This window comes from Hemibagrus wyckioides, linkage group LG05, assembly GCF_019097595.1.
Source record: "Hemibagrus wyckioides isolate EC202008001 linkage group LG05, SWU_Hwy_1.0, whole genome shotgun sequence".
NCBI classification, from domain to species: Eukaryota; Metazoa; Chordata; class Actinopteri; order Siluriformes; family Bagridae; genus Hemibagrus; species Hemibagrus wyckioides.
Window position 1 is genome coordinate 6,344,259 of NC_080714.1, and position 25,983 is coordinate 6,370,241.

Genomic DNA, 25,983 nt, shown 5'->3' on the forward strand with positions numbered 1-25,983 from the left:
ACTGAAGGGGGACGAATAAAGTTTTGCTAACTAAGTTTTTTAACTCTGAGTGTTAAAAGACGAACTCATGAAGTGGTCACCGGAGATGAATGAAAGTTATAAAAGCAGCAGGAGTACACAGCTCTCCATCTCAACTTTCCAGTGATCTTATTCGGCCGTAATAATGACGACAACATCTGGGATTGTGGATTTGCTCTCTGTTCCTATACTTGTGGAGAGACGATGTTATTCAGTGTGGCTTCACGCTTTATTATGCTTTATTTCCCCCCTCTTTCTGCGAGGATCTTCTTGACGAGAAAGAAAGACGCGACGGAGCTTGCGCGTTCGTACACGTTCCACGCGGCTCCTGCGCGGCGAGCCGTGCGACGTTCGGCGACCTCGGGACCTCTCGTCGGTAGCGTACATTACAAACGGATGTCGTACTCGCGCAGAACCGCATATGGCTGAACACAAATGTTTCCCATTTACGTTGTTATTGCAGCGGATTCCACATGCACACTAGAAGGGTAAATCCACACACACCACAAAGCAAGCGGTCTCCTGAGAAGCGAAACTCAACGCTCGTTCTGTCTACGCATGCAGCTAACCTACGCACATGTGGCATGCGTGTGTGTTCTCGAAGCCAATTCACAGCCCAAGCTAAAAATCATGGAGCAAATCTGTGGCACATGGTGTTAGGAGTTTCTACACACATGCGGTTGAAGGAGGAGGAGCTCTCACACCTTTAAAGACATTTATGGGTGTAGATTAAACATACAAGTCTAAGGAGGCATGGCCTGGGAAGGCATGGAATCTGTTAGGCCGTGCAAAAGGGGCGTGGCCTAATTGTCATAGCTTAAAATAAAACATTTGCACGATAATAAATCGCATCGCATCATAAATCCTATAAATAGTGTCTTATTAAATGCTTTAACTGCTTCAACAGCTCTATGATCATGCGCTGTATTGAATGTTTCACAGAAATAAAAACACACACACACACACACACCTAATGCATGCAGGAGCAAAAAAAAAAAATATGAAGATCAAAGCAAGGCAGGAGGACAAAGAGTGATAAACATCGGTGCTAAAGCGCAGACGGCTTCTCTAGACGGTCTACGGAGAACCGTACCCTGCGTATTTAGAAGCTTGAAGCGCCGCCAAAAGAATCAGAGAGAGAGATTTCCATAATAGGACGCACGGAGAGGAAGCGGAATGAGAACAAAAAAAATAAAAAGAAAGAGAAAAGAAAGAGAAGGAAAGAGAGAGAGAAAGAGAGAGAGAGAGAGAGAGAGGTAGCGAGTGTGATCCAGGGAGATTCGGAGAGGCTTCTCTTTATTTCTGATCAACAACATATGTGGTGTAACGATCAATGCTTTGGCAGTGTTACTAATGCGAGTGTCATGCCAATAACTCGCCCTGTTCTAACTGAAAAGGACTGAAGGCAGAGAGAGAGAGAGAGAGAGAGAGAGGTGAAAGTCGTGAGTCATGGGGCGCAGTAGTCTTAAATCTACACAGTAAAGATTGTGGAATGGACTCATTCATCCTGGTGTTGATTTACAGGATGATAGCAGTGTAACACAATGCCACTGTCTGTATTTGGGTTTAAACACAAAGTGGGCGTGGCCTATTTTTTTATTTTTTTAAAAAAACTTTTTCTTTCAGGATTTCCATCATTTCGTTTGGTTCTCTTTCCCAAAATGGTAAACATCCTACTGGTTTTTAATTTGTTACCATAGCAACCACAGCATCCCTGACCAGGCAGTTACTTAAGGGTGAAAGCAATGGGAACTGTACATGCATCGCTGTTGTTTAGATTCAGTGTCTTTCTCCATCTTTCTTCTCTCCTGCTTAAAAGTAAATCCCTGAGGAGTGGTAGATCAAATGGTTTAGGCTGTAGATAGGAGGATCAGGGTTCAAGCTGCCACTGTTGGGCCCTTGAGCAAGGCCCTTAACCCTCTATGCTCTTCATGGCACTGTATCATGGCTGACCCTGTACTCTGACCCCTACTTCCACAGTTGGGATATGCGAAGAATGCTCTAATGTATATGTGACAAATAAAGGCATTTATTCTATTGTATTTCTTTGGATAATATCTACTTATTACCTATATATTTAAATACAGAAGGCAGAAATCTTCTAAATTCCGAGAGACAACTGTTTACTGCTTGTTTTGTGGACATTCCATGAACATTAACGGTAACAGATAAGGTATGGCATGTTGTTCTTTGATAAATAAAAACGCTAGAATATGCAAACTGCTGTGGTGTAAGTGGAATAAAACGCTTTGGGATGTGATGCTATAGAAATACAGTCGACTTCGGGTGTCGCGTTGAGCCGTTGCTGATTTCTGCACAAGTTTATTTCCTTACAAGGTACAAGTCACAAGTACATCATCCTCTTATTCCTGATGTACTGGAAGCGATAGTGATACTCCTTATCTATATTTCTATTATAATATACTCTACAGCTCTTGGTAAAACCTGCACAAATCTAATAACAGTAAGTGACTGTAGGAGCTTTTCAGGCTCAGAGAACCCTTCATGGCCCTCCTCCTCCTCCTCCTCCACATCTCTGTATTTTTCTCTGCTCTAACACATCAGAGCCCATAATGGAGGCACTTGATAATTTGCAGATGAGTTGATTCAGGTGGCTTCGATTAGCAAAAAAACACAAATATGTGCCGTGCCGTGTCGTACCATGCGTGGGAGCCGGAGCACTGGGACTGTGACCCAGCGCCACTGACCTCACTCGGGTCATGCATGGAAAAGTGTGTTTGTGTGGCTTAATTTGTGGCTGTGTGCGTTTGTGTGTGTGTGTGTGTGTGTGTATTAGACATGTGCCTGCACTCATACATTTATACATAATGAGCTAAGTGTCGTTTTCCTGAAATTGCACTGAACTACAAAAGCTTGAGTAACAATTATTTTTACTAATTGAACAATGAAGATGATTTGAATAAAGTAAGATATGAAGTAATTCCCAGTGGGAATGAGAAATTTTCAGTATAGCTGTTTTTCAACACGTGCCTGCTGTTTGATGATGAAAAATGTTGGGAGCCCCAGTAGTGTTTGTGTGGCTTAATCATTCTGTGTGTGTGTGTGTGTGGGTGGGTTTGTGTGTGTGTGTGTATTGCATGCTCTGGTCTTTCAAAGTTGTAAATCAACCCCCCTCCCTTTGCCCCTCCTGCTGTTTTAACCACTAACCCAGGTATGAGATCTGATTTGTGACCTCGGCTCAGATTTCTCCCTCCTCAACCTCTGCAGCTCCCCGGGGGGTGTGTCTGCACTTATAAAAACAAGCGCTCTCGGATCCGTTTACCCCAAACAAACACCTCCACACGAGCGAGGGGGCCTTATATACTAACACACACACACATAATGCTGGCATAATGAGGCAGGCTGGTATAGGAAAAATATCAATGATGCTATTATTATTATTACATTTAACTACTGTAACCACCCCAAAGATGCTTATATACCAAATACAGCACTATTTTATTAATCAGAGCATGACACATCATCCATTTTATCATTCCCATCATCCAACTAGTCATTCCCTCACTACTCTCCTTTCGCTCGCAAAATACGCTGCATGTCATTTTGTATGAAAACTGTGAAGACTTTCCCACGAAGGAACCCTGTAAAGCACTGACTTTATTGTTATGATATTATTAGGATTTTTATCTTGGAGGCTTAGAAAGTGTTATCCCATATAAACCATCATCTATGAATCTAGAAATGCCTTTGTTTTAGATAGCTGTGAGCATGTTAAGTTATCTTTATTTGTCACACAGACATTACTGCACAGTGAAATTCTTTCTTCGCATAGCCCATCATTGAGGTTTGGGGTCAGAGCACAGGGTCAGCCATGATACAGCCCCCCTGGAGCAGGTTGGCAGTGCTGGGGCTTGAACCCCAATCTTCCGGTCAACGACCCAGAGCCTTAACCACGTGAGCTACCACAGTATTTGACAGTGAAAATCTGACCTGACATAATGCATACAAGTAGCACTAACATTCTAACAAGTGTAGTAATCAGTGCATTCTCAAGAGGACCAGCTACAAGTTTTCACTGTGTAAATTTTGTACTTGAAAAAAAGGGCTCGCTCCATTACAGGTCATAAATAAGGTGGCCTGTCTGGAGGAAAGTGTGCGCTGACTTTTACTATCTTTGTCTCTCTCTCTCCTGCAGTCATTAATGAGGGAGCGGCACTTAATTAAGACGAGAAAATCTGCTTCTCATTCCGAGCAGCTGCTACTGACCCCGGATCAGGTCGTTAAGTTGGATTATTGCAGCTGCTGATTTTCCTGCCACGCTTTTCTGGCTGCAACTGATGCACTCCACCTAGCATCATGTGAATAAACAATCTGTAGTGATCAAAGTCATAGGAAAGTTGTGTTACTATTAATACTGTGTGCTATTGATATATTACAAAGAAAGACCATTTACATCATTTGGATTCTTGATAGGATTCGATTGATTGTCTGGAACAGAGGCCAGACTAGGTCCGGCTTAGTGAGGAGTAAGAGGCTTGACTGCTGAACTGGACTCGATTCTGGACTGGAGTTGGTTTGTATTTGGGTTGTAGCTTAGGGGCATTGGACCTGACTTAGCAATGTCTCAGATGGTAGCTACAGGACTTTGGACTTAGATTCAGCTTGACCGCCAAAGTGACAGCCCTTTTTTTGCCTTGTAGACGTAATAAACGTGATTCTCTAGCCATGATGTGTAGAACCAAGATCCTAGAAACAAGACTTCTGAAATCATCCAGTGGTCAGTTCTACAACTTAGGTGTTCTGTTTCAATGGCTACATCTTTTCCTCCCTCCTTCGCCTGTTAACTTGTTGGCTGGACAATCACATCTAGACTGTGATAGATGGAGATATAATTATAGTCGCATTTACCAATGCAAAATAGCCACATCTCATCCTCCCTGCTGGAAGTCTCAGAGAGTTGGCACTCCACCTCTTACAGAACTTGACCTTTTTGTGAAAACCTGGTCCAGCGGCACAAAAAAGAGATAAATATTTTCCAAGCAACGAGTGCTCCATATGTGCTGAAAGCTGAACAAAGCCAGAGTCATTGTCAGTCATGGCCATAGTCTACATCTGCATTCTTACACAAGATACAAAACACTGCATATCAATATTCACTTTGTCAGCTCACACTTGTTGACTTTCCCTTTCCATCCCCCCTTTCTTAAGGCTTAAGGTCTTAAGAAATGCTTTCCTAAGGCGCCGTCCAATAATCCATTATCTCCAGTGACATCGCATTGACAAGACCTTCATGCCAGAGAGTTTGAGTCAACAAGATTGCTCTTTAGGGACAGATCTTTCCGGAATCTTTGCTATGAGTCCACTCACCACATGCGGCTATATTTTTTCCACTCACTGCTCGTGGAAATTTCTATAATGTACATTTACAGCCTTTAGCAGATGCCCTTATCCAGATTGACTTACATTTATATAATTTATACAACTGAGCATTTGAAGGATAAAGGTTTTGCTCAAGGGTCCAGCAGGGGCAACTTGGTGGAGCTTAATCTTTCACAACTCACAACCTTCTGACCAGAAGTACAACGTCTTAACCAATGAGTTACCTATTCCCCAGTGTATTTGGTTATAGCAAATTAATAGCAAAACTATCATCTTGAATTCGAACAAATCTAAACCCCCCAGAGAGGGTTCTAAACGAACAATGGAAAGAACCAGTGAGAAACCCATTTTGCTTAATGTGTACTAGAGGGTCACCAGACTCCACCCCCATTTTCATTCAGGTTGAACTGGACTTGGGTGGTAGCTTAGGAAGTCTGGACCTGACTTAGATGTGGGTGGTAGTTTAGGGAATTTCGGGCAGACTAGCTTACGTTAGTAGCTTACAAACTATGGACGTGACTTAGGCAGTACCTTACAGACATGGACTCAATTTGGACATTTAAGGTAAATGAATACAACATCAAAAAACCAACCTCTTGAACAACCGTCATCAAAAATAACTCCAAGTCTAGATCTAAGCCCAATCTCAGCGTGTTGTGGCCTTGAACGTAGGGTTAAGATCCAAAATAAAGATAGAACAGATCAAAGCATGTTCACACTATAAATGAGAATCAGGATGACGATGATGAAGAGAAATTTAACAGAGTTACTTACAGTTTATCCAGTAAGTACAAGCCAGCGAAGGAGCCATTTCTCAGGACACGGATACGGTTGTTGCTTAGGTTTCTGGAAGACAGAGCAAAGACACAACTTTTTCAGACTTAAAAGTTCAAATGAATGTTCACACAGAAACTGAAAATCAAATGTTGAGGCCAAATCCAACATAAATATGGCTGTGGAATACAATTGCTCAAACAGGCATTCTCAAGCACACACCCTCACATAAAACCTAACATAAGCACCCACACACTCACACATGGGACCAAGACACACACGTGTGCATCCAATAAAAACATAACGGTACAGTAAACACCCTCGCATATTTGTATTTCATAAATATAAATTAGTCTCTCTTCGTCAAACACTTGCACAAAGGCTTCCTCACATAAACTTGCTACAAGCCGTGAGTGTTGTGAGGACGGGGTCTGCTCCTGTGTATCGAAGAAATGAAGGCAAAAAAACCCCCCAAAAAAACAGAAACCAAACCAGACCGGAGACCACCAGCTATGTTAGACGCAACTCATCAGTTTCCACTAGCTTATAAAACAACAAGGAGTAAGTGGAACGGCTTTTAATGAACGGAGACGTTCAAGTGCCAGGAGATTCTTATGAGCCATTTAAAAGATGTACTGGATATCAGAGACTACACATAAACACTCATACAGACCTTCATAATGTAACGTGGTCCAAATATTTGAAAAACAGAATGGCAGACCAAAAGAGAAAAGCACGAGCGAGAGGAAAGCGCATACGCTTGGGCTGATGTTCACAAAAAATGTAGTACGGTAAACAAGGGAGAGGTAAGTGCAGGAAAGGAACGGCTCGACAGACAGAGAAATGGAGAGAGGGACGGTAGCCAAACAAGTTGAATAAACTCAACGGTGGCGGCGACGACCGCATCAGCTCCAGTTAATAGAGCAAGCTGCATCCAATTAATCCTCCCAGCCAAAAGGGAGGATGGAAAAAGAAGGGGTGAAGGAAAGGGAAGGAGGGAAGGTGGGAGGGGGGCGGAGGAAGCCATAATCTTGATAATCACTGTGGATACATTTTTACATCAAAAGGAAGTCGGCGTCCACATCAAACATGTGGTGCGGCTATTCGCCATGACAATTATCCCTCTCGCCAGTGACTAATGGCCTTAACAGAGGGAGCAGGGTTATCAGGGGTGAGAGAGACAGAGAGAGAGAGAGACAGAGAGAGAGAGAGAAATATATATATACACACACAGACAGAGACTCTATCTCACTCTCTCACACACACTGGGGCTATCACATAAGTGTCTGTCACATTTGCCACACCGTAAGTGGCTTTAATAGTGTGTGTTTTTCTGTGTCTAAGGTGACAGCCTTTAATAATGCCCCAACCACCCCCCTCCCCTCAGCCCACTGAGCCCCTTTGCCCCATGGGGACTTAATTGGCTTTAAATGCTGTTTTTGAGACAAAAGTGTGTTTTCAATCTGCAGGGTGGAATGCAGTGGCAGCATGTAAAAGCACAGGAGAGTGTGTGTGTGTGTGTGTGTTTTCCTGTCAGTGTATCTCTTGTAAAAATTTATGGGAGAAAACCTGCTTTCTCAAGCATTATCAAGACATTACATCTCTAATGGCTTGGGCCTGGTTTTTCAAATTAGCAGCACGTGAGAGATGACGAATCACATCACACTCCCTCAGGCACGGATATGTCACCTCGGATATCGGAGAGCTTGAAAGAAAATAAAAAATAATCCAAAACCATTCATCCACTACTGAGCGTTGAGTTTGAACACAGCGCTGTTGAATTCTCGAATCTGATTGGTCAGAACGTGTTGATTCATTTATATAACAGCAGATCTGACCAAAGTCCAAACCAAATAATTCATAATCATATATTCATGCGATGGATTTTATCCCTTTTCTTTTCTATAGCAATTAACATGTCACGGACAGGAAATTAACAAAGAAAACATATTGTTAATGATATACTGATGTTTTCTGTATTTATCTAGCATTGAAGGATGGAGTCTCCAGTGACAGCGCTTTGTGAGGGACAGTAGGTTTTCCGCCATGTCCTCAAGACAGCTATGTTAGACATTCTTAGTAATAATGAGGCTGGAGAGAAAACTGGTATTTAGCTGTTATAACAAATGATAACAGGAAGCAACTTGTCTTGCTGACATTCTACATTATAAATAATTATAATACAATTAAATATAATAAAAACAAAATAATATAATAATAAATGGTTAAAAATTATGACATGTCATTTACTAAAAAATAAAAAAAAATATTGTTGGCAAAATTGCTATGGTGTAAGAGGATTAAAATATTTGCTACTGTGTTTTAAATAAAACAAATTTGGAAATATAGTGCATTATTACGTAGGTCCTACAACAACATTGCTAGATTCAGTGTCGTAAACATGTATAAGGTTTGAAAAAATGTCAAAACAGACAAGCAATCTAGCCACAGAATGTGAGAAGTGACAAAAATAGTCCAGAGAAATGAAACTGCCAGCTATGTCAGCGATAAATCTTGAGTTTTCTCCCAAGCGTCATGTCATTTTCATTACTAGCTCATTTTCACACATGAAAGCTAGCTTTGTAGTAAAACAAGAAGGTTAGCTAATTGTCGAGTTGATATGACGCTGAAGAAAACATTTATGCGCAAACTGTGAGGGGAATGCTGTGTTCAAAACAAAGAAAAGGCAACCACAGACGTCAGAACAAAACATGAACCAGAAATGTTTATTAAACTGAAAGGTAACGCAAATCACATAAAGTGAAGCTAACATAGCGAGAGAATCTTAGCTTGTGGTTCGCTAGCTCTGGTCTGAACCCGGATCCCAGACTTGTGGACTCGTAGTGAGGGAAAATTCTGCGTCTATATGTGTAGACTTTCATACTGTAATGTTTGTGAGAGCACAGTGACAGGAGCAGTCAAATCTCATCATGATAAAGAGGTCCTAACGCAGCCGTTTAGGGTCCAACTCAATTAATGCTGAGACCATCAAAAGCGCTTTCTGACAGCAGTCTGGCCACTAAACTAATTACAGCCTCCTGTACCACCCACACACACACGACAATTTATGAGGCATCTCGTTTTTAAACAAAAAATGCTATTCTTTTGAAGCACAGATTCCCATAACAGCTGTTTAGTCCTGTGGTGAGTTAGCTGGCTAGTTAGATGGTCATCATGGGCTAACAGAAAGGAACAAACTTTTTATGGTGCCTAATCTGGGACCGATCCATACTTTTCCATACTTTTCTGTCACAAAATGGCTGACTGTCTGCAGACAAAATTAGTTCCAGTACCAAAATTTTGATAATCGGTGTCAGGAGCTGTGAAAACACCCACTGAAAGCACTGCTAATTTTGGACATGAATATGAACGGATCTGAAGAGAGATTTATTGGTAATACAGTAATCCCCCTCTATATTGCGGTTCATATATCGCGGTCCCGGTTGAAAATCTAAATACAGTACGGCTGGAGGAACGAGTCTGGCCAATCGGAATGCCCCATTTATTTAATCACGGTTGTGATTGGCTGCTGGCTATGCGTGCATTTGGGGAAGGGGAAGCAGAATTTTCCAGCATCCCAGTTTTTCACGTGTCACTGTCCCGAGTGTTTGGTTTTGTTCTGTGTGCGCTGTATTTTTATGGCTTCTGGCATGGAATATACATACAGTACTCACTATAAATGTGATATTTCTACAAATTTACCCAAAATTCATCTTGCTATAACGGGGGACTACTGTACTAATGTTAACATTTCCTCTGAGTAGTTACATGGTTAGCATTTTTGCACCACGCATTCGGAGGCTAAGACTGATTAGCAACTCGAATTATTTTAAATTGTCTATGGTATTATCTTTCGGTGTGATAAGGAAACAGACAGACAGACAGAATGAAAAAGAGGCTAAGAAAGATGGCTGGCAAAGAAACAAACCGCGTAATTGAATCCAGAGACGAGAGACGTACGGATAGTGATAAGTCTCTGGTGAGTAAGACTGTAGGTCTGTCATTTAGAAAGTGAACGTCTACACACATATGTGTGACTGCTGTGTGCACTATGAGCTCATGAGCCTCTCTGTGGCCATTGTGTCATTTATAATAACGCATATTTTTGGGAACACAAAGAGTTCACAAAGATCAGCGTTTAAGGCTGTTTCAGGACGTGCATTAGCTTTATTATCGAATACAGTTAGAGTTCCAGAGTTGTGCACTTCAGTGAAGCGCACCATTTTAGCCTCTTTCTGAGAAAAGTGGAATGACAGCAGGAAGACGCAGCAGCGTTCGTTATCGGACAGCATAAACAGCCGCACACAAACATTACAGACCCTCACACATACGCGCACAAACACACATCCGAACACACGCGGCTTCTTGAAGAATCTGTAAACAGACTAAAATAGGCGCTGCACTCGTTCAGGCCAAACAGGAAGCAGACAAAATGAGCTGTTTATACGCAGCCCAGCTGCCTGGGGTCGGAGGTCAACCTGGGAGCACTTCCTGCAGCAAAGCATGATGGACAGGAGGAGAGGAAGAACAGGTGGACGGCAGAATTGGAGGAAGAGGATTCTGAGCGGAGGAAGGGAGTGAAAGGATGCAGTGAGAGAAAAGAAAACACTACCCGCAAGGAGTTTCACAAGATAGTGGCAATGAAATGCTAAATATTTAGATTCTACATTTGATTGTTTTTAAGCAAAAAGGCTGTTTTTTGGTTGTTCAGCATCGAATTTCTTTGTCATGTCACACTCCAAGAAAGTAGACACTCAGAGCTTTAGGACTGTGGATTATTTTATACGTATTTCTGGTTTTATCTAGCCTACTAGAAAAATTCCACAAAATTCTTTCTCATCTTCAGAGTTGAAGCTGATATCGAACCCATTTCTGCTCTCTGAGATGCTCCAAGTTACTAAAAAGCATCTAAAACCTGAAAGTGTTTATTTTCAACCATTAAAACTCTGTAAGGTCTTATCCAACAGAGGGAAAAACACACGTCTCACACTGAAAGCTAAGGACTCATTTTATATCAGCAACAAAATAATTAATTTGTCTGATTAAAAAGGGTTAAACAGGCCACTAATCCGACACTGTGTTATAGGTATGAAAGGTGAATCAAATTCCACATGCTATCATGCCTCATGTCTTCGACCTGTGGGAAAGCCTGGCTCAAGAAGTGAGGTTTTGGACACATTTATCGCTTACTTTGCAGAAACCATGCAGTCAACAGACACGACAAAGACCAGTACGCAAAACAGATCCTGGCCATAACAACGACTCATCCGGTTATTCGGCTATACACGCGGAAGATTCTGGAATTATGAAAATGCTCAGTTGATAGTTTAATGATTTTTACCTCAGGCGTTATGGCTATAACAGTTTTTCCAGTGCAGTGAGACGTGAAGCTTGTGAACCATTTTGTCCGTTTTTCTCTCTCTCTCTTTTTTTTTTACTGTGGTCATCTAATAGCTGGTTGGTTTGGTGAAGAAGAAAAAAATGTTTAATGTTTTTATTTGCAAAGGTTATGAAATGACTAAGATAGTAATGAGTGAGAGAGAAACTTCCAGAACCAAGGCCATTGTGAGGGTCTGGTCTAGAAAAGAAGCTTTTATTAGTGTGTGGTTAGAGACACATGATTATTATATACATCTGAAGTAAGTCAGTGGGATACATACGATTTCTTTCAATCACACACACACACAAGATCACACCAATGCCAACCCACAGCTAAAAACAGTTCTTTCATTGCTTAAGCCGCGCTTACTTACCCGCTGCTAAAACCAGCGTATCTCTACATCAGTAAGCTTTAGTCTCTCAGTCTAGCTCTGTGTGAACTGGCAGCCCAGATGCCCATGTGTGCCTGGGTAATGATGGCACCGTGCCCTGTTCAGCTCCACCCTGCCCTACACTTCCCTCTGTCCACTGCGGTTCAGCTCAATTTGTCTCCTCTAACCACATTCCTGAAGTGGAAGCACCGAGGCCAGGATGCTCACACAGACTTCATGCCTAAGAGGTGGACAAAGGAGTGGAAACTATGGGCTGAGGGAAGGAAAAGTGGTAACCTGGAGAAGGAGAAAAACTAAAATCAGTCCCTCCAGGCTTTTTCTTTTGTGATTGTTTTGAAAATCAGTGGCTTCTTCCTTTTAAACGTCTTGAGTTTTGTGGGGGATTTTTTACAGGAACCTGTGTGAATTGGTGTAATTGCAAGCAGTGAAGACGCATGTGTAATTACTTTCTATGATCGCTTGTAGTGGTGTTCGATGCATGTGAATCAAAGTGGGCTTTGGCTGAGTGATTATGTTACAAGACACGTCTTGGTTCAAATCTGCAAATAATTTCGACATTACATACACCAGTGTTCAGTATGATACAGACTAAGGAGTAGGATAAAATAAAACCCGATATTATTATGTGTTTCAGTGTCACTTCCACAGGCTTCACAGACCAGGCTGTAACCTGATCCTACTGTTGCCCACAGAGGCAAAACTAGAGGGCAAGTGCTTGGGCCCCTACGGTCAAACGGACCCCAAGGTAACGGATATCAAGCTGAGAATGTTGTCTGTAAACGAGCTGTTATTTGTGCCGGCACTGTTAAAGAATGACACTGATGTCCAGCTTGTAGGTTTAATAAGCTTTTAAACTTCTTACTTCTCTTTCCTGACACTCTTCTGATGCAATGGCATTAAAATCTGTACATGTAACTGTACATAATTTAATTCTGCTGTTAACAGAAAGAATTTCCAGTCTCCCAGGGACTCGTTCACAATCCGCTCAAAACTGAACATCTGTTCAACACACGTACTACTGTTTAACTTTACACTTGTAGAAGATGATAGAATGATTTATAATCCCTCACACTTTTAAATCTGCTTCCTCCTCGGGGTCACGGTCATCATCTCTGGTTAGTTCATAAAGGATCTGAAGCTACTGTACATCCAGAGTTCTGTAAAGCTGCATTTAGACCATGTCTATTATTAAAATTTTGGGTTGGGGTGGGTTATATGACATATTTCTCATAATATTGTAGGTCCTGGCAGCTTTCCTAATTCCATTGTTGCCGGGTTTGACATATTTCATTCGTTCCTATTGAAATAGTTTAAATATGTTTGGATAAAATTATTTAGTGGAACTGCTAGTGCATGCCAACCTTAGCAAAAGTCTTCAGGTATTGTGGTATGATGTTTTAGCCAGTTCTAGTAGGGAAACGGTGGTTTGTGGAGGGTCCAAATACTTTTTTCACCAGTTTCTAAATACCATTCGGTTCTTTTAATCATTAGCATATCCTCAGGGCAGTATAACTGCAATCTGCAAACAAACGTGTCCATATCATCCATCTTTAGGTTTAGATACAGAGCTTTAGATACCTACATATGACTGTAAGTTAGAAACCAAGGTTTTAAGGAGGTGAAGAAAACGTGTTACAAAAAGGCAGTACGGGTTTAATGGTGGATGCTGCAATTATGTCACCCGCTGCACGTGCATTATAGGCTCAGCAGAGTTGGTTTAAATGTGGTGAAAATGAGAGCCAATGGGCCACCCGGCATACTTCTGTATACTTCTCACATCTGGCACCATATAGGTTAAAACCAGGGCCTTCAGTTTATAAGAGCAGCCTAAACAAATCCCTGCATCTGAAAAAAATGACACTCTATAAGTTACAGAGGCTCTGTAATTTATCACAAGACCCTAGAAGTGATCATATACATACGTCAGGCTCCTCATGAGACTCTCTGAAGATAGAGAAGCCTTCATTTTCTCCCAGACAGTTTTTTTTTTTTTTTTTATTGAAGCCTGATTATCCAAAATTGTTTTTCCGAAGTTAAAGATAATTAAGGGCATTAACTGACAACAAAGGCACAATCATAGGCAGCAATTCAGTTTTGTTTGCTCATGGGATCTGCTTAAATGAAAACAGGTTAGGTGAAGGAGCTGATGTACACAGACATGCATTATGGGTTTTAAAGAAGCGGTATAAACTGCAGCGCAACCTCAGATCATACACGATTTTGTTTGGAGGCAGAGAGTCGAAGAGATTTAGGCATAGGGTTCTCAGACTATTTGCAACCAGGCAGACATTTTTATAAATGTAATTTAAGTGTGTAAATGATATAATGTGTGCTATAATATTATGGATATTAATTAAAGTCAAAAATATGTATTCCAGTAAGCAGTCAACCATACTAACAAATAAAAAAATAATAAACGTAATGACTCATGATTTCAGCAACAAATAAATTACTTGTGGACCTCCTGGGTATGAAGTGAGGAGGGCGTGGCCTCTGTGCCAGTCTGTTACTGGAAAGGAGGTGTGGCCACTATATCTGTCAATCACAGTGAAAAAGCTTTACTTTTGTACCCATCAGTCAAAGCGTGGAGGTGTGGCCTTTGTACCTGCGTACCACAATTTAATTTAAGGGGCTTGGCCCTTGTACCTGCCTGTCACAGTATAATTGAAGGAGGTGTGGCCTTTGTACCTGCCTGTCACAGTATAATTGAAGGAGGCGTGGCCTATATACCTGCCTGTCACAGTATAATTGAAGGAGGTGTGGTCTTTGTACCTGCCTGTCATAGTACAATTGAAGAAGGCGTGGTCTTTGTACTTGCCTGTCACAGTATAATTGAAGGAGGTGTGGCCTTTGCCTGTCACAGTATAATTGAAGGAGGTGTAGCCTTTGTACCTGCCTGTCACAGTACAATTGAAGGAGGTGTGGCCTATATACCTGCCTGTCACAGTATAATTGAAGGAGGTGTGGCCTATATACCTGCCCATCACAGTATAATTGAAGGAGGTGTGGTCTTTGTACCTGCCTGTCATAGTACAATTGAAGAAGGCGTGGTCATTGTATTTGCCTGTCACAGTATAATTGAAGGAGGTGTGGCCTTTGTACCTGCCTGTCACAGTACAATTGAAGGAGGTGTGGCCTATATACCTGCCTGTCACAGTATAATTGAAGGAGGTGTGGCCTTTGCCTGTCACAGTATAATTGAAGGAGGTGTGGCCTATATACCTGCCTGTCACAGTATAATTGAAGGAGGTGTGGCCTATATACCTGCCTGTCACAGTATAATTGAAGGAGGTGTGGCCTATATACCTGCCTGTCACAGTATAATTGAAGGAGGTGTGGCCTATATACCTGCCTGTCACAGTATAATTGAAGGAGGTGTGGTCTTTGTACCTGCCTGTCATAGTACAATTGAAGAAGGTGTGGTCTTTGTACTTGCCTGTCACAGTATAATTGAAGGAGGTGTGGCATTTGTACCTGCCTGTCACAGTATAATTGAAGGAGGTGTGGCCTTTGTACTTGCCTGTCACAGTATAATTGAAGGAGGCGTGGTCTTTGTACTTGCCTATCACAGCGTAAGTGAAGTAGGTGTGGCCTCCCACTATTAAATCTAACACTATTAAAATCAGCTGCTCTGTATGATAATGATTCACACTGTATCACATCTATCTTTCATACACTAGACTGTTGATTATAGATACATTGTAACACACACACACACACACACACACACACACACCAGCAACACCAGAGAATGAAAAGTACATTATCTATCTCTTTATTTGTAGTCTTAAAGAAGCAAACATCCCTTTCTTTTTAAAAAATGTATGGTCCAAAGTAAAAGTGTTACTATGTCTCTGCTGGATTGAGATTTTTCGTTACAAAGCAGTTCATGAGAGGGGAACCGAGCAGGGAAAACGTGTGTGTGTGTGTGTGAGAGAGAGAGAGAGAGAGAGAGAGAGCAAAACGTCCCCTCAGATTTTCTACTAATGAAGCCTAAGAGCCCAATTACAGCGGCTTCACAGCAGGAGTGGTCTGGTGTGTGTATGTCTGCATGTGTGTGTGTGTGTGTAGGTGTGTATGGTGCTTTGTGTGTGCATGACTGTAGGGATTGCATGACCAATTCAAACCCAAGCATAATCACATGCATTTCTGTTTCTAGATATATCGTATACGCAAATATAAGTGTGTGAGAAAAACTTGAGTTTGTGTGTGTGTGTGTGTGTGTGTGTGTGAGTCTCAGAACAGAAGCGAGGCTGCTCTGCTCTTTGTTAAAGGGCTCCTATTCTCTCTGGAGTTCTTCAAGTGCCACCGCTGCTGCTTGACAGCCCGGTCCTAATCAGCCGCCTGGCTAAGACCACATTACACACACACACACACACACAGAGCTCCACATACTCTCTGTGCCCAGGAACCCACACTCTGTACAGCCAGGTCTGAGTGCTGCTGGAGGGGGATGGAGGTCCAGAGAAACACTCTGCAGGAAAAAGCCACTCAAGGAAAAGCAGAACTGAGCGTGTGTGTGTGTGTGTCCTGGGGCTTGTTCTCTATGAAAGGGGTCAAACGTGTGAGTCCACTCACATACACAGGCACACGCATGTTCTCACACACACACACACACAGTAATTAAAACAAGGTGGGTGCATCACTTCTGCCAAAATAAATGCAGATAGTTATATCTGTATCAGTGCTACACGGGCTACGCTACAACCTAGAGCCTTGTGATATTTGATAGCGAATTTTATCCGACAAAATTAGCTGTAGGAAACAGTAAACAGGTCATTTCATTTCCTGGAAGTACAGACCAAGTGCAGCTCTTGTAAATTGTCTCTATGTGGGTGATTCTGAGTCAGCAATGTCTCATGCGAACTCACTATATTAGCTTTTTCTACATTGCTACCTCAAGTAACAGGCTAAAACAGGAACTAGCTTTCGACAAAAGAAACCGGCTAAAAACAACTATAACTTTAAATCGGTTTCTTTAAATTATGGTATTAGCTAAAATGAAAAGTGAGCTAAAGAAACATTCCTGCTAAATGGCTAGAGAGATGTTAAAAACAAAAAGAAAGCCACAAATCATGCTATTCGTTAATTAGCCTACTTTTCACTAGCCACCTCTAGCATGTTGAGATATCATAGTTCATGTTACTGTGTAATATTAACTCAGGATGTTCCCACAACATTCACAAAATTCGATCTTCCTCAGAATATTACCCCAGAATGTTACCTCAACATACTATGGTAGCATGCTACCTCAGAATATTGCCTCAAAAGGTTACCTCAACATTCTATCTAAGCATGCTATTTCAGAAAGTTACCTCAGAATGTTACCTCAGCAGGCTATCCTAGCATATTACCTCAGAATATTACCCCCCATAATATTAACTCAGAATTTTACCTCAACATACTATGATAGCATGCTACCTCAGTATATTGCCTCAAAAGGTTACCTCAACATCCTATTGAAGCATGCTATTTCAGAACGTTACCGCAGAATGTTACCTCACTATGCTATCCTAGCATGTTACCTTAAAATATCACCTTATAATATTAACTCAGAATGTTACCACAATATTCTATCTTTCTCATTATATTACCCCAAAATGTTACCTCAACATTCTGTTAGCATGTTACCTCAGAATATTGCCTCAAAAGGTTACCTCAACATTCTATATAAGCATGCTATTTTAGAAAGATACCTCAGAATGTTACCTCAGAATGTTACCTCAGCATGCTATCTTTCCATGTTATTTCAGAATGTTACCTCACCATGTTACCTCACCATGCTATCCTAGCATGTTACCTGAGAATGTTCTCTCAGATCACCTCATTTTGCTATCCTAGCATGTTACCTCAGAAGATCACCTCAGAAAGTTAATCTTAGCATGCTATTGCAGATTGTTACCTTAGCATGCTATCTCAGAATGTTCTCTCAGATTATTATCTCAACATGCTGTATTACTATGCTACCTCAGAATAATACCTCAGAATGTTACCATAATGTTCTACCTCAGCATGCTACCTTAGCATGCTATCTCAGAATGTTCTCTCAGAATATTACCGCAACATGCTCGATTAGCATGTTCCCTCAGAAAATTACCTCAAATTGCTCCGGCAGCATGCTATCTCAGAATGCTACCTCAGCATCCTCCTATAGCATGTTATTTCAAAATGTTACCTTAGTGTGATACCTCAGAATGTTTCCTCAGCATCACCTTGCTCGCGATTTTAGCTAGCTTTATATTATATATCAGCCTCATTAACACATGCTACAAATGTTGTTATAAAAGCAAAGGGTTAAATGTTATGTAATGTCTCTGTATGATAAATCTGTAATTAAAATAATGCATTAGCGTGTAAAATGCAAATGATGCAAACCTAGTTTAGCTGATGTACAGGACATGTTACACACACACACACACACACACACACAAACACACACACACACACACAAGGCTGGATTGGGCCAAAACCCTTGAGCACAATGAGCACTTAGTGCTTAAATGCATCTTGAAATGTGAATACATGGCTTTGTTAAAGAAGCCTACAGAAGAGAGAGAGAGAGAGAGAGAGACAGACAGGCGGACAGACTGTATAATATATATATATCAGTTCATCATGCAGAGACAAATCTGAATTACAATACAGAAAAGCTTGGGCATTTCATCATCTCTTCATTCGCTCTCTTTCTCTTTCCCTGCTTTTATAGATTTTGGCTTGAAATTCCTCCTAATTCAGTTTCCATATTTTGATGACATTAAACATATATTTGAACCTGGCACACGGCAGTCAAGCACATTGCTAGCATACTGCACTTCATACGCTTTCCATTTTCACAAATACATTTTCACTTTTACTTCTTTTTCCAGATTCAGATTTGGATGTTAAAAGGCAGGCTGCCGATATGAACGTCATTTTTTGTGTCCTCAGACCATAACTGACCATCTGATTTAATAACAGTTTGTTTACAGAAATAAATAAAGAAGAGTGTGATCCAAATCGAGTTATATGGCATATTTAAAAAAAAATCATGATGCTTTCATGTTCATGATCTCTCTCTCTCTCTCTCTCTCTTATATATATATATAGGGAAGGGGGTAATTTCAGTAATTTCAGTAATTTCAGTATTATCTGTGCTAATATATTGATGATTGTGACACTTTTAGATGATATCAGATGGTAGTTGGAACAGCGATGGCTTAAATCTCCCCATATTGATAACACTGCCATAAAACCGCTTTATGAAAACAATTAAACTAACATGCTAGCAAAAACAGATGTTTTTCTCCTTCTACAGTACCTCATCTGTGGTCACCTCAACATCCCTAAGCTTAGGGTGTACTATATTGCCAAAAGTTTTGGGACACCCCTCCAAATCATTGAATACAGGTGTTGTTTTTCAGGGGTTGGGCTTGACCCCTTAGTTCCAGTGAAAGGAACTCTTAATGTTTCAGCATACCAAGACATTTTGGACAATATCATGCTCTCAACTTTGTGGGAACAGTTTGGGGATGACCCCTTCCTGTTCCAACATGACTGTACACCAGTGCACAAAGCAAGGTCCATAAAGACATGGATGAGAGAGTTTGGTGTGGAGGAACTTCACAGAGTCCTGACCTCACCCTGATAGAACACCTTTGGGAGGGATGAATTAGAGAGGAGACTGCGAGCCAGACCCAAACTGGGACGTCTGCCTTTACATGCACATGAATGTAATATGGAGTTGATCCCGCCCTTTCAGCTATAACAGCTTCAACTCTTCTGGGAAGGCTTTCCACAAAGTTTAGGAGTGTGTTTATGGGAATTTTTGACCATTGCTCTAGAAGTGCATTTGTGAGGTCAAGGACTGATGTTGGACGAGAAGGTCTGGCTCGCAGTCTCCACTCTAATTCATCCCGAAGGTGTTCTATCGGGTTGAGGTCAGGACTCTGTGCAGGCCAGTCAAGTTCCTCCACACCAAACTCGCTCATCCATGTCTTTATGGACCTTGCTTTGTGCACTGGTGTACAATCATGTTGGAACAGGAAGCGGCCATCCCCAAACTGTTCCCACAAAGTTGGGAGCATGAAATTCTCCAAAATGTCTTGGTATGAAGCTGAAGCATTACGAGTTCCTTTCACTGGAACTAAGGGGGCAAGTCCAACCCCTGAAAAACAACACATGAATTCAATGATTTGGAGGGGTGTTCCAAAACTTTTGGCAATGTAGTATATGTCTACATTTCAGGCCACCACACAGCCATATGTGAGTGACAGCTTGATTACATTATGATTATGATTTGGACCCAATGCTGCTCGGTTATAGCTGAGTACAGATTCAAAATATTTTGCTGAGAGTTGGGTCAAACATGAACAAAACATTCTCCGGCTTTGCTTGTGTCGTGGTCAGAATTTTAGGCTTGGTCAGCAGCATGTTGTTGCGAAAACATACAACGTGCAAAAGTATCTGCTGGAGGCTAGCTTGCTGCTTTGAGGCTCGTTACAGAATGTACGCTTCTATATCTGTGTGTGTGCGTGTGTAGCAATAACAAAGTGACCAATGGCCGGCACACTCCCATTACATTTTGAAATTATAGGTTGCGTCTGAGCCACGTGTGTACGTGTGTGTGTGTTTACGCCAAACTCTTCTCCAGTCTAAAATTAAAATCTGGATTATATAAACGCTATAATTACAGAGAGGAGGACGCAGACTTATTTTAGACGACTGCGGCTATGAACGCCCTTCCCACACACACATATATACGCACACACACATACACACACACACGTACACACACAAACTTACTCACTCACACACACACACACACAATATGCATCCACAGAAAGTGGGCAAGTCTCGCAATAAACCGCAGAAAGCTTGCAGTCATCTGAGTGTGTGCAAACACAAATGTGATGCATTTAAGGTTTACATGAACTGTGCAACCACTGCAAAGCTAACAGTTAGTGTTTCAGTGTTTACTCTTAATAATGGGAATGTGAAGCAGAGCTTTAATATTCGCTCTGGAAACCAGAATCATGCCTTCAAAGTCTCTTTCTATATACGTGTGTGTGCGTGTGTGTTTGTGTGTGGGAATGTGTGTGTGAGCATGAATGCGTGTGTGTGTGTGTGCCTTCAAGTGTACAGTGTGTGTGTGAGCATGCATGCATGTACGTGAGTGTGTGTCTGAGTGTGTGTATAAATGTGTGTGTGTGTGTGTCCCTTCAAATGTATATGTGACTATATGTGCATGTGCGTGTGTGTGTGTGTGACCATACTTGCATGTTTGAGTGTATATGTGTATGTGTGTGTGTGTGTGTGTTTGACCATACTTGCATTTGTGAGTGTGTGTGTGTGTGTGTGTGTGACCCAAATAACTACACAATGTTGTCCTGGCCAGCAGAAATTCCCATTGAGGAAACAAAGAGAGAAGGCATGCATCAACTCTGATGAGTGAAAACAACATGTATTTCAAACAAAGCCTGTTTTATAGCTCAGGATTTAACTCTTTAATGTCCTCATCTTCAGTAAGTACAGTGAAAACAGTGTGTAATAAATACGACCTGGTAAGACCTGATACTGGGTTCTGGGAAGGTTTTAAGTTCAAATCAATAGAAGCTCCTGATGCCCCTAACCTTGGAACACACTGGAACACGCTGGAACACACTGGAACATGCTGGAACACACTGGAACACACTCACACTCTTATTAAGTTTTTAATCAGGTGTGCTGGAGCCAGTGGCCGAGCCTGAGGAAGATCCACAACACTGTGATTTAATGCACTGAGTATAAACACACAGAAAATATACAGTGTATCTATACAGTGTATAACATGAGGAGAAGAGTGAAGGGGAAAAGCTACAGCTGAAATGGAGTAAGATGCTCACGGGTGGAGAAAGAAGGAAAAAGAAAGGGATTGGCATTTTTTGGAGTCAGATAAGACGAGTGCAGTGAAAGGAAAAACTATCCAAACATTGATTCCTGCTGTGCTCTGGGAAGAGCATGAGAACATATCAATCTCTCTCTCTCTCTCTCTCTCTCTCGCTCTCATACTCTCTTACTCTCACTCTCTCTTTTTAACATGCTCTCTCTCTCTCTCTCTCTCTCTCTCTCTCTCTCACTATCTTTCATTTCTATCTCTCTCCCTCACTCTCTCTCTCTCCTTTCTCTTACTCTCTCTCTTTCTAACATGCTTTCTCTCTCTCTCTTACTCTCACTCTCTCTAACATGCTCTCTCTCTCTCTCTCTCTCTCTCTCTCACACTTACACACACACACACGCTACTTAAGGGATTTTGTAAGCACAAACGTCCATCTTTTCAGCTACACAAATAAACCCTGCTTTCATTCTGCTGTAACAACTCCACAGAGAATCCCAGATTTCACCTTGACCAGCATGCCAGAGGTCAAAGGTCGAAGTGTGTGTGCGGCAGCAACAGGTGTGATGAGAGTCAGATATCGTGGGTTGCAGTTGTTTTTCTTTTTTCTTTTTTTTTTTGATTTATGGCCACTCCCTTTCTCACACGTGTACACACACACACTCTTTTTGCTTTTTCCCACAAAAGTAAACGGACTATCTCCGGGAACACCAGTGCTCCGAGGACGCCCTTCCACACAATTCCCAGGATATCTGTCAGGAAGGTTTTTCAAAATACACACACACACACACACATATGCACACGCACACTTGTTTCTGACTACAACTGTTCTGACTTTACTCATGGACACAAATACAATCTTGTTTCACATACCAACCTGGACCAACTGACACACACATATGAGCACACACACACACACACACACACACAAACAGCCATTTGTTGCGTACAGCAGCTGTCTGAAGGAGTATGAATTCACACACTCACATTCTTCACACACCCCATGCCCAGTGCCAAGGACACTACAGTGTGTGTGTGTGTGTGTGTGTTTTCATTCTTGAACAGTTATGTCTTGATGTCAATAAGAATAAGGTGGTCATGCCTAGCTGGTGAACTGCTCCTTACAACAACTTAAAAACAACTAAATGATTTTTCTAAGTAAATTTCCTGTACTGTGTAAATGTGTGGATGGATGGATGGATGGATGGATGCATGGATGGATAAATAGTTGAATGGATGGATAGTTGGTAGGTTGAATGGATAGATGAATAAATGGATGGATGGATGGATGGATGGATGGATGAATGGATGGTTAGTTGGTGGGTTCAATGGATGGATGGATGGATGAATGGATAGTTGGTTGAGTACATGGATGAAGGGATGGATGAAAGGAGGTATGGATGAATAGATGGATGGATGGATGCATGAATGGATGAATGAACAGATGGATGGATGAATGACTGGATGGATGGATGGATGGATGGATGTTCCCTGCATTATATATTGCACTATATCCAGTGATGTTCAACTTAGCTAAGAATAAACTAGAATATATTTATCAGTATGAACATCAGTTCATTATTAAAGGGAAGCCACCAAAAAATTCAGACAAATAAGTATCCAAAAAAACAGTACTTTAATTTTGGTTAAACAAGACTGCAAGAAATACGCATAATATAGACCAGACAGACAGATAGACAGACAGACAGACAGACAGACAGACAGACATACAGATAGATAGATAGATAGATAGATAGATAGATAGATAGATAGATAGATAGATAGATAGATAGATAGATGGCATGATAAACAGATAGACAGACAGGAAAATAGACAGAAACAGACAGACAGACATACAGACAGACATACAGATAGACAGATAGATAGATAGATAGATAGATAGATAGATAGATAGATAGATAGATAGATAGATAGATAGATAGATAGATAGATAGATAGATAGACAGACACATGGCATGACAAACAGATAGATAGATAGATAGATAGATAGATAGATAGATAGATAGATAGATAGATAGATAGATAGATAGATAGATAGATAGATAGATAGATAGATAGATAGATAGATAGACTTTATTGAGGCTGTGAGGCTTTAAAAAAATAAAATGAAAAAGTATGTTCTGTTTTTTCCTTTTTTGCTCTTTTCTAGTTTTCGTGCTTGGAACAGAATCAACAGTGAAAATGTTAGCCACGTGGACTGATTACTGATTTGAAAAAGCACCATATTGATGGTTTCTCTCTCTCTCTCTCTCTCTCTCCCTCTCTTTGTTTAATCTCGTATTACTGCAGAATTACCCGAAAATCCAGCATCCACCAGAGTGCCGCAGTTCCTGATTACACAGATGCTAAGCTCAATAAACGCTCCTGCATTATACTTCAATCCAGAACGATGGACTTCCTGTCGTTTTTGAGTCTATCCTTAATAACCTTGTAGACCGAGTTAAAAAGAATGAAATCAGGGTGAACAAACCGGTGAAGACGAAATTCAGCAGAAGTCTCTGATGCTGCTAATGAATTCTTCCAGTGCTTTATTCCTCTTATACCTCAGCACGTTGCTAACGATTTTATACTAACGATTTAATGAGGCGTCCGAGTCGGAAAGTTTACTCTAGGTGGGGTTTTTTTTTTATTTTTTTGTTTGCTAGCATTATCCACTAAAGTGTTATTTAAAGAGGTCAAAAGTGAACTTGCCGTTTGCAGTCCCACACAGACACACACTTTATTATCTGTTACATGTTTTCTCACTCCTTCGCAATTTATCTTCTTGTCTGCCGCCTCCCCTGCCTGTCCTCCCCCTCGCCAGTCCCCATGCAGGCGCGCGTAATTAGCTCTAAACACAGAGGCCCTCTCGTCCACATCTGGAAGAGGTTTGGGTATGGCAGTTTCCTACCAGCACGGCTAAATATTTAGATTCAGCCTCGCTGGTGTATGGCTGAACCCAGGAGGAAGGGAAGAGAAGGGAAGAGAAAAGGATTTTGGGGTGGGGGGGTGAGAGAAGGAAAAAAGGAAGAGTGAGAGGGAGCGTGAAGGATAGAGCGGCTGAAAGTACTCTTTTTCTTTGTCGCATGAATGCCAAATCCACTTGCGTATGCAGGTTTGGTGTTTATTAGAACTTTGAGCTGTGATGGAAAAGTTGGGCTGCTGTGAAAGATGAAACTCCAGACTCATAAGAACACACACACACACACACAGTCTCAAACTCAGCCAGAGGTGAGGATGCAAGGCCACCGGATTTAGTGCTTCATCTGTTGACGGAACCGCAAACAACAACAACCTGAATCCAGCTGAACGGAGCCCGAGACACACGGAACTCAGACGCAGGATCTGGGACTTGGGAAGGAACGAGAAGGAAAGTGGGAGTGGAAGGATAGGGGGAAGGAGGGATTAACCCCTTCTTACACTAGTAAAAAAAATAAACAACCACTGATGGGATTCATTCGTACTTGTGTTCATATCAAGGGACCAAATTTTCAGCAAAATTTTCAAGCATGATCTCTTATTATTGGACGAAATCTAATTCTGACATCATCTTACTCACTAAGCCAACTCTCTCTCTCTCTCTCTCTCTCTCTGTCTCTCTCTATCTGTCTGTCTTTCACTCTCTCTCTCTCTCTCTGTCTCTCTCTATCTGTCTGTCTTTCACTCTCTCTTTCTCTCTCTCTCTCTCTCTCTCCCCAAGCGTTATCTGGCAAACATATGAGGAATAAAATACGATATGATACGATGTGACTGATCATCAATAGCACGGGTTGATGAGATATCACTCTGAAGTTGATTATTTTCCAATAACAACGTGTCCTAAAGCATTTTAAGCATCAGAAATCTGTCAGCAAACACCTCATACTTTCCTTTCTAGTTAGATTTAATCGTGTGGGACGTCTAAGAAACAAGTTTCTGTTATCGCTTTAAAACCCTCACCTTCTCTTGAATTTAATAATAAAAATATATAAATAAATAAATAAATAAATAGAAACAGACAAAAAACTGGAAAGCACAAAGCTTTCCGTCCTGAAGACTCTCCTCTGGTGGAAAACAACATATTTTTTAAGTAACAACATCTGAATATGTCAAATCCCAATCTAGTTAAAGAAACTGTATTTATGAACCAGCACTTGGGGCGTCTCAGAGAGCAGAAATGGGTTTGATATCAACATTTACGTTGAAGAAACTAACCATTTTCTGTATTTTTGGAACTTTTCAATGAATATA

General features: G+C 41.3%; 1 protein-coding gene across 1 annotated transcript in view; it reads right to left on the bottom strand.

The window, feature by feature from the left end:
- The window catches only part of adgra2 (adhesion G protein-coupled receptor A2), a 58,516-nt gene that overhangs the window by 26,533 nt on the left and 6,000 nt on the right, over window positions 1–25,983 (bottom strand). The window contains exon 2 of the mRNA XM_058390638.1: window positions 6,133–6,204. Coding sequence (XP_058246621.1) covers window positions 6,133–6,204 — 72 coding nt within the window. The remainder of the gene's footprint in view (window positions 1–6,132; window positions 6,205–25,983) is intronic.